General features: G+C 37.7%; 1 protein-coding gene across 2 annotated transcripts in view; it reads right to left on the reverse strand.

Annotated features, from left to right (window-relative positions):
• Nucleotides 1-10,909, reverse strand: part of Dlc1 (DLC1 Rho GTPase activating protein) — a 398,567-nt gene that overhangs the window by 279,512 nt on the left and 108,146 nt on the right. For both annotated transcript variants that reach the window (XM_029480999.1, XM_021169372.2), the window contains exon 4: nucleotides 9,504-9,635. In XM_029480999.1, coding sequence (XP_029336859.1) covers nucleotides 9,504-9,635 — 132 coding nt within the window. The remainder of the gene's footprint in view (nucleotides 1-9,503; nucleotides 9,636-10,909) is intronic.

Consider the following 10,909-nt stretch of genomic DNA (forward strand, 5'->3'; position numbering starts at 1 on the left):
CTTTCCTCCTTTCCTACTCCCCCCCTCTCTCTGTCTCCCTTGTTCCCTCCCTCGGTCTCTCTCTCTCTCTCTCTCTCTCTCTCTCTCTCTCTCTCCCCTCCCCTCCCCTCCCCTCTCCTTTTTCTCACACCTCTTTCAATAGACTTTTGAAATGTTTTCCAGGTTGTTCTTGAATTTATCACGTTCTCCACCCAGTCTTTTCCCAGCAATTCTCCTTCCTCACTTTCTCCAGTGCTAGTACCACAGGCACGGTCATCATGTCTGTGAGGGTCTCAGGGCACAGGAAGAATAAATAGCATGCAGTTCCCTGTTTTCATATTATTGTTGTATGACTCAAATTGTTCAGATTTATGACCTTCAGGATACTGAAATGCTAGGTAGAAATTTTAATATTTTTTTTATTTCTTCACTTAGAAATGGGGTATGTGGTTGGTAGACCCTGTCCACAGCTAGTCAAGAAGGGCCTCTGTGTAAACTTTCTCTACTTATTATTTAATACCTACATGAAATTGCTGGTTAAACATCTCAAATAGCTTCTAGTGTCTTGCAGAAGTAAGCACACAGGCTGCCAAAGGCTAAGGGTAGAAATATTTATCAACCTATTAGCATCAGAGTAAAACAAAATAAGAGGAAGACACTGCATGTATGATTAGAAGGTTGGGACAAGCAGATGGGCAAGGGAGGCAGAAAAGAATGTGAAGATGGCTTAGAGGCCAATTTCTGCTCAGAGTTTTGAGTTATGCTCCTGGTTGCTGTGATGTGGCACCTTGGTGGCTTGCCATTCCATAGAGCTCAGAAATAACTGGAAGCTCTTATTTCTCTTGGATGAAAATGGGAACCAGATTCAAGAACTTACATGAGCACACAGGGTTCCAGCATTTCTCATTATTACAACATGCAGGGCACAGTTCATCCGATCACATCTTGGACTGTAGAAATGCCTGTGCAATGCTGTGTACTTGTAAAGGTAAGATGCATGCTTACTGTTTCTTGACTGAATGAAATCTATGCCAGTTCATACCATTTTCCACTTTGGGCCTTTCTTTTGGTTTGGGGAGTTTTCTTTTTGTCACCTCGTGCCCAGACCAATGTCACCAAAGCAGGAAAGAGAGAAAGGCCCCCTTGTTAACTCAATGAAGTGACTCAGTGTTCAAATTCAAAGTTTGATATTAAGGACCAGGATGATCAGGTAAAATTTCCACTCACTCTTGGCAAACAGAAACTTCTAGATCAATAGTGACAAGATGCCTGTGAGGAGGCGCTGGTGGAGTCAAGAAACACACTCCGAAACAGCTTCTCCTGTGTCACTTGGAAACCTACAGCAAACAGATGTCATTTCTTACAGCTCACACACAGAATGGAAGAATTTTGAGTTGACTTTTAAATATAAAAACAATGGCTGTGGAGACTGTGCTTCTCAAAGCCCCACATTAATGAACTAGAACTACATATTTAGTTTTATTTATGAATGCAAAATATGTGAGTGGGATCCATGATGCTTTTAAGTTGTAAGCAACTCCTCAGAATGATCAATGACTAATGTCATATTTAGGGAAAATGTCTAGCTCTCTGTTGGAGCAGTTTCTCTTTCTACAAAGCTGCAAGTTTTGCTGTTTTTCTTTCTCATAAACAATAATGATTTTTGTGGACATAGGCAAATATTTATTTAAAATTCCACATGCTTTACATGATTGCTTCGCTATGTCAAAGCAGAATCGCCACATTAATAAGCATGCACATCAAAGGCATTTTATAAAATGATTACATTTTTTATGCTGAAACTGTAAACTGTACTAATCCAAATTTCTTGATGTTTGAGATGACTAAATAACTTTTCTTTAAAAATATGTGTGTCGGGAGACAAAATAGCAAAGCAAAGCAAAGACTCCTCATTGGGGCTGGGGACCTGAGCTTGATCCTCAGAACTACGTGGGAGGAGGGAACTCACTCCTGACACTTTAACCTTTACATGTTTACCTGGGCACACGCACTCCCCTGCACAAGTGAGTTCACATGCACATACACACGTGCACATTATTTTCTTAGTGTACAAAAACTAACAATGTGTGACATTATGAAATGGTATTTAAATTGCAGCCAGTTTTTAATGCTATTGTAAGTTTTTTTTTTCTACAAGACTTCAGTAAAAAGAGAATGCTGAAAGCTGTCATGTGCAGAAATATATCTTCTGTTTCAACTTTAGATTAAACAGTGGATACCATTACACAAAATTACCAGCCTTTTAAAAAATTCTATGTGATAACTGATAATGTAAGACATGTTATATGGTATGTATACCACATGTTATATGGTATAACAACATATAGGTATTGCTAAAATAGTTTGGGGTTTAAATTAAGATTTTAAATTTCGAACATGGAACTTGTTTCTCCTGGGTTCCTGTCATTGTGAGCCCCTTTCCGTCCTTCCCAGCACCGCAGAATACAGGAACATCTATCACTGAGGTGCTCTGAGGCCATGCATTTGAAGAGCAATTTGTGGTTCTACAAAAATGGCTAAAATATAAATTGGAGAACAACAGAAGTTGGGCCATGTCTTTTTAAGCGGAGAAAAGAAAGCAAGAGTATCTGTTTAATTAGTAGTGTGTGGGGGGATAGGTTTGCATATATACAATATGTGTGTGTGTCTATGTGTGTGTGTGTGTGTGAGAGAGAGAGAGACAGAGAGAGAGAGAGACAGAGAGACAGAGATAGAGAATGTGGGCACAGTGTATATGCAGAGGGCAGAGGACAACTTTGGAATGGAATTTCCTCTGCCACCTTGCTTATCTCCTTTCCGTTTACTCATTGGATACATTAGGTGGCATGGCCCAGAGATTCTCTGTCTTCATCTACTATCTTACTGTGTTGGTGTTGCTATTACAGATACTCAATCTATGTGGGGCATTTTTACATGAGTTCTAGAGATCTGAACTCATATTTTCATACTTGTATCGCAAGCACTTTTACCTATGGAGCCATTGTCTGAACCATTTTTCTATCTATCTATCTATCTATCTATCTATCTATCTATCTATCTATCTATCATCTATCTATCTATGTATTTTTGAGATTGTCTGTCTATGCAGTCTAGGTTACTCTTGAACTCACTATCCACCTGTCTCAGTCTCCTAAGTGCTGCCCTTATTGGCACATAACACCTTACCTGGATTAACACAGTGTCACCTGGGGACCCACCCTGTTTGCAGACATCAAACCCCGACACTGTTGTTGCCAGGGGTGCTAGCTGTCAGGAACTTGGTGTGACTGTTTCTTGGGGGGTTCTGTCAACAACTGACCAATGCAGATGTAGATACTTGGAGCCAACTATCAAACTGAGCTCTGGGACCCTGGTGGAGGAGCTGGCAGAAGAACTGCAGGAGCAGAAGAGGATTGCAACCCCATAGGAAGAACAATGCTGGCTGGACTGACCACCCAGTACCCCCAGGGACTAGACCACCAATCAAGGAGTGTACAGGGAGGGATCCATGGCTCCAGATATATAAGTAGCAGAGGATGGCCTTGTCTGACATCAATAGGAAACAATCCCTTGGTCCTGTAGAGGTTTGATGCCCCAGCTTAGGAGGATGCTGTAGTGGTGGGGAGGAGAGGGTAGGTGGGTGGGGGAGCACCCTCATAGAGGCAAAGGGGAGGGAGAAGAGGGCAGATTTGGGATAGGAAGTTTGTGGAGGGGTAATTGGAAGTGAGATATCATTTGAGATGTAAAGGAATGGAATGATTAATAATAATAATAATAATAATAATAATAATAATAATGTGTTTCTAAATGCCTTAAACTTTAATAGCATTTGGGTTGATGAAAAAGAAGAAAGGCAGTGGCTAGTAAGTATTCTGAAAGTATTTACCAGATGGAGCGATGGCTCAGGGGTTAAGAACACTATTGTTCTAGCAGAGGACCCGAGTTTGGTTTCTAGTAGCCACATCAAATGGTTCATAACTGTCTGTGAGTACAGTTCGAGAGGATCTGGCATTCTCTGCTTCTGCAGGCACATGTATGGATGTGTATACCACAACACACACACACACACTCAAATCTTTAACAACAGTATCCAACATCCATAGCCATCAGGGAAGTGCAAATTTTAATCACTGTGAAGCCCATTTCTCTTGATTCACAAGAGCTACTCTCATCAAGAAAACTGATAGCAAAAGTTGCCTAGCAGGTGGGGAAAAAAAGACCCCTTCTATAGTAGTGGGAAATAAACTCATACAGCCACTATGGAAATCAGTATGGACTTTTCTCAAACATTTAAAGTTAAGTTACCAGAAGATTCAGCTGTACCGTTGTTGGACATCTTCCCAAACTCCCAGTTACCACAGAGATAGGCATAGTGCACTCATGTTATTGCTGTACAATAGCAAAGAAGTGAGACCAGCCATCAACAGATGAAGCGATAATGAAATTGTGGTACATATACCCAATGGATTTTACTAAGCTTTAAAGAAAAATGAAAGTTTCAGGAAATTGGACGGATCTAGAAAGGATTGTATTAAACACAGTGACCCAAATTTAGAAAAACAACAACAACAAAAACATGTTTGCTATCATGTCCTAGTTTGTAGTATATATGTGAATATATGTATAGGAGATAAAGGAGAAGGTGAAAAGTTGTGTTGAGAAAGTAGGGGAGGAAGAAGAAAGAGACAAAAGAATCCATTTGACATAGTGTAGGAAATGATAGAAAGGATGGGAAGGGATATGAGCAGAAGAGTCAACCAAAGTAAATTTGTGTGAAAATTCCCCAATAAAACTTAATACTTTGTATGCTAATTACAAAATAAAACTAACAAAAAGCAATGAATGAAATAGAATTAAGAAACAAAATCTAACTGAACAATAATGTCAAAAATTTTACAAATATTCACCATCTTCTACCTCAACACATGGGCAATATCTAGAGAGGACAGCTCTATTGACAGTTGAATGTCAGACTAGAAATGATATTACTCGATTCTATCATGTCAACAGTGGGGAAATAAATAGGTTATATGGATTGGCCTCTCTTATTTGACTTCAGGGTAAACAGCTATGCATCAGGATCATGGCAGGCAATTTACCCTTCAGCAAAAGCTTAAACTGAACAAAGAAATTCTATAACTGTGAGTAAAGTAGTTGAAAAATGGTCAAGATTGGTCATACATTGGCCATTCAGAAATAAGCATGAACTCACAGGATGTGACACTTTATTTTCGCCATGTTCTATCAGTATTAGGGATGAACTGTTCTAACCTCCTCTTGAAAGGGATCGGATATATGACGGGGTACTGGCAGCTCCCACCCTTCCCTGAGTTGATTTTTTTTAATACTATCTAATTTATTAACTCCAGCACTAATCAAAAAAGTGGAAGTTGAATTCAACTCATTGACTTAGAGCTATTGTTGCTATCCAGAACTTAAGTAGCTGATATATGGCTTTTCCCCTCCATAGTAATTACAATTACTGAAGTTTAATTATTTCTACTGTCTATGACACCTCCAATCAAAGGCCAGCTGCTAACTCCAGTACACAGTCCATTTTGGTAGGTTTCCAAGGTCCCCTAGGTTCTTCAAGATGGACTGGTGAATGCTGAAGATCCCTTAGGTAGGTAGTTCAGAATGTAATCAGGCTGTTATGTCCCAGCATGCTTAAAGGATTTTAGTCCCATCACTATTATTCAAATCTTGGTGGCATCAGGCAACTCCAGGAGCTCTTTGGTGGGAGATGAAGATAAACAAGCATCTTACATTCCCACAGTCTTGTGGTATTTTCAGTTTATTCTGCACAGTAAAATGTTTTGCTCCTCCAGGTATGCATTTTACAAATAAAACATCTTCTTGTCCTGTTACCTGAGTTGTACTCTTTTTTCATAAAAGCATAGTTAATAGTGATTAAACTAATATCAGCATTTTAAATATCCTTAAGATAAAAGACAAAACCAACCAAACTGGGTCTGAGGCAGAGAAAACTTGATATAGTTTCACAGAACAAAATAAGGGTTCTCCCTTTGATCATTCTTATTTATGTAGTCCGGGAAATCTTTTTCAGAGAGAAACAAAGGCAACCAGAGCAAGAAAGAGAAAGTGAAAGTATCCTTGTTTGAGGATGATATAACTATGGAGAAAATACCACAAGACCCACCAAAAATCATTGACACTGATAAATGAATTCAGTAAAGATGTAGAATACAAAGTCAATAAGAATTTTTATGTATCAGTAATAAACTACTCAATTTTTTTAAAATGAAAAAAATCTTTCAGGAGAGATGGGAACTGCACTTCTTTCTGGGTATAATGAGAAACACATAGAATGCGATTAAGGGTTTTAGGTTAGCTTTGGGAAGTTGATTAGGCTTTTACATCAGGTACAGTTTCCCTCTTGTTGAGTGGGTCACAAACCCAATTAGAGATCTGTTGGTTACTACTAAGGTTAGTGAGCCAGTACTGAACCTGTAGGATTATCATGTTATATGGTTTATAGACATCATAGCTGGGTAGGATTATTGGTGAAATCCCATTTAGAACAAGTATATTAAAAGTCTCACAGAAATACATTACTCAGAAATAAGTTTTACTAAAGTAAATGAAAGCCAGCAAGATTACTCATGGGGTAAGGGTACTTCCACCAAGGTTGAATACCTGAGTTCAATATCTAGGACATACTTGGTAGAAGGAGAGAACTGATTCTTGAAATCTGTTTTTTGACCTCCACCTGTGCACATTTCTCTATTTTTGTATGTACCCACAAAACAGAGAAATAAATGAAATTAAAGCATCTTAAGAAAGAAGTAAAATATTTCCCCAATGGAAAATTAAAACAATGGAAAAATTATAGAGCTCACATATAAGAAAACAGTATCATCCCACAGTCATAAGCCAGAAGGCTTGATAAAATGTTCATCCAAACCAGCACTACAGATGACAGAGACACTGCAACCAAAGCCAAAACAACAATGAGAGTTTTCATAGATGGAAAGGAAGAGAGAAAGAAAGAAAGAAAGAAAGAAAGAAAGAAAGAAAGAAAGAAAGAAAGAAAGAAAGAGAGAAAGAAAGAGAAAAGGACAAAATGTGTTAGATCTCCTAAGCAAGTAGTGAAAAGCTAAGGCATCATGATGCTTGACTTCCAAATGTCCTGTGAAGCTGGAGAGATCAAACTATCATTCCTCTTACACAAAACAGACATAAAGCAATGAAACCCACCAGACTACTTTCACTACAAGTCAACCCACAGTTACAGCTAACTGATTTTGACAAGTGAACAATTGTATATATCAGAGAAAGAATATTCTTTTTAAGTTATTCTTCTATGAAAACTGAACAGGGAGGTAGAATAAGGTTACTAGCTTCCTAACTAAAGATATAAAAAAAATTGACCCAAGGTAAACAAAGGATCTAAGACTCCAAGCTTAAAAAATATTTGATGAAAATATAAAGAAAACACTTTATGACATTATTGGAGGCAAAACAAAGAATGGAAATGGTCCCCATAGGTTCACACATTTGAATGCTTGGTCTCAGGTGGTAGAACTCTTTGGAAAGGCTAGGAAGGTGTGGCCTTGTTGGAAGAGTGTGTTACTAGGGATTGTGTCTGAAGCTTCAAAACACACAAGCCGTTCTCAGTTAGTTCTTTTTGTTTTTTGTCTCAATACGCAAGCTCTCAGACAAACATCAATTATACTGATTTGATCATGACCCAAGACATATGTGCATCAAATTATAATAATATACTTCACAAATAAGCACACATCAAACAAAACCTTTAGAGAAAATGTGAAACGAGTTAAAAATGACTATAAGTACCACCTGCTTTTAATCATACAATTTTCAGACAAATGGAAAAAGATGTGATAGGAGAGTATCCAGTCCAGAGCCAGCATCACTCTGTCCCTCAGAATTTGTCTTGTCTTGAGTTGTAGCCACATGGGCATACAAATGTGCAAGACTCTAGATTTGCACAGCTGTGAACACCCATTAAGTGGAAGACCTAATTTTAGTACATGTCAAGCCATAAATTCTATTTCAATCAAAACATAAGAAGAATAAATCCCATTAAAACTGAAACATAAGAACCTATAGTGTCCAGATAGAAAGTTTTTCATGTAGCATCTCTTTATTAAATTATAGTTTATGAATTTAAGCCACCAATGACAGTTTGACATCCCTCAGGGCTCTACAGGTACCTATATAATAGTAGGGCAAGAAAGTTTATCATCAATAAAAGAACAGCATTCTACTAGAGTCTGCCTATTAGCACTTGTTGCTATTGACAGTCGTTTTTACTGAATCCCCAAACCAATACTATGCATGTCTTTTATTCCCTGCTCACCTAGCACTGTCACATTGCTGTAGTATTTTCTTGCCTTTTACTGCTTAAATGTCTACCCTCTTTGATAAAATGGAAGCCATATAAGGCTTGGCTAACATATCGTTCCTTTGAGGTCTTTTTGGTTTTTTGTTTTTCTCAAATTTGGCATAGTGCCCCATATATGTAGATATGAGTAGATCTTTGGAACCAAACAATCTGCATATAAATGACAAGGGGCAATTTAAGTCCTGCCTATGTAAATACTAAAGCCAGGCCCATCTGCTATTTCAACAGTGTGCTTTGATTTCCCTTAAATCCTAGTGAATCTAGCATGTCTCAAACTCAGTGTATTCTTTTAGTCCGATTTTAGAACTGCCTTTATTTTAAAGACAAGAAAACAAACAGTACAAACTCACTTCTCCATGGTAAGCTAACATGGGGATTAAAAAAAACACAGCTCTGTGATTTTCACAGAGCCAGGAGAGGTTATTTTGGAACTGTGTGGACTTTAGATATTTGAAGCAGTAATTACGTCCCCATAAATGTTACCTTTTAGAGTCAAATACTGTTTTGCCTTTGCAATTCAGATTTTACTTAAAGAAAAATGTTCTTCTTCAGAATTTACTGTGCTATGTTATTCTGTGTAGAGACTCTTCTTTTCATTGGTGCAGATGCCATTGTAAAGTCATCAGGACAACAAGGACAGTAACTTACACTCCATTAAATATTAGGCTTTGAATGTTCTATGTCATTAGATGTCCACAAAATATGATGGAGCAATTTTATCCATCTGTAATCCTGCATATCATCATGTCATCCAAGACAACTTATTATCTATCTATACATTCATCTATCATCAAAGCTTAGAGATTTTTCTCATGAGTATGTGGTATGGTCATGATAACAACACCTGACAACCCATCTTCACATTTTACATTCTTGGCTCTCTAAAGTTCTGCAACAGAATTCACAGACAATATTTTCCTAATTCTGGATTCATAGCCTGCTCTAGTGAACTACTTATGTACCCACTTAAAAAAATAAGCAGCATACACTTTTAGGGAGACACTTCAGTAAATAGTATTAAATTGATACAGCTAAGACTCCAATAGTCGTCTTTACACACGAAATAGAAGGCTATCAACGCTTACCTCATGTTTGGCAACATTGACTATTGAGTCTGGGATTGTGTACAACTTACCATGGCTTTGGGTTTGGTTCCAGAATTGCTTGCTGGAGTGGATGATGGATCGGTGGACTCTGAAGACAGATTCACCTGTGTCTGATTTACTGCCATACTGTCTGTTCCGCTTTCAGATCCTGATTCCAGATCCTGTGAAAAGACAAATAAAGAACCATGAGAAAAGGCACATGAGTGCCTCCTGCATGCCCTTTTCCTCCCATCAGCAGCATTCATTTCTATGTGATCTCAGGAACTCAGTATCACATAGGTAACAAAATGCCTTCTGGACTTCCTCAGGGCCTTGTGGATGGCAAATGAAAAAAAAAATCTTTCCAGTCTTAGTTTAAGATGTGAGTAATGCTTTTCCCCTTTATAATGGCCCACTGATAGTACTGAAAATCATTTTCCATAGACCAAATGTTATAGGAGATACATAGCATGTAAATAAATATGAATAATGACACTGCTTTAAGAGATATGTGCATTTGTGCATCCGTGTGTGCATGCTTGTGTGTGTCCACACATGGATGTGTTGAAGTACATAATTGTATTCAAATTTCTTGTGCCTCGAATAACTTCAGATCACATGTTTTAAAATGTCTTTTTCATGAGAAACAAAAAACTCATATAATTCTAAAAAATATAGCTCATTTGAAGTTTAAACTGAATTAATATGAAATGGATAGAAGCAAAAAAACCCAGTTTATAAACATTAAATGTATAGCTACTAGTAGGCAATTAATTTAATTTGCGTCTTTTAAAATTATTTTTTTGTGTAATGGGCCCTCTGTATTCATTTTGTCTTCCTATTCATAATTTCATGAAGTAGTTAACATGGTAATCTTTTTATTTTTGTATCTATACCATAATAAGTATGAGGTGAAATAGTAATTTCTTTTCAATTGATTAGTCTTGTGTTTTTATTCTGCACAAAACACACTTACACAGCTTGTATCTGTTTTCAACTTGATCTTCCAGTGAGGAAGGAATTCTTATAATCACTGAAGAGACAATGACACCCAGACCCAAGGCAGATCTCTGAATTACATTCACATTCCACGGCAGAAGTGGCATTAAATCTCAGGCTCTGGCCTCAAAGCTTAAACTCCTACAATAGCTACTTTGCTGTTTTGATGAGTGCCTGAAGCACAACTAAAGAAGAAATTTCATAAGACCGTGAATATGAAGCTATGTAGAAATTTTTCTTTCTTTTTTAAAATATTTTTTATTATATCTTTTCCTCAATTACATTTCCAATGCTATCCCAAAAGTCCCCCATACCCTCCCCCCCAGTTCCCTACCCACCCATTCCCAGTTTTTTGGCCCTGGCGTTCCCTTGTACTGGGGCATATAAAGTTTGCATGTCCAATGGGCCTCTCTTTCCAGTGATGGCCGACTAGGCCATCTTTTGATACATATGCAGC

Source organism: Mus caroli, chromosome 8, assembly GCF_900094665.2.
Source record: "Mus caroli chromosome 8, CAROLI_EIJ_v1.1, whole genome shotgun sequence".
Taxonomy (NCBI): Eukaryota; Metazoa; Chordata; class Mammalia; order Rodentia; family Muridae; genus Mus; species Mus caroli.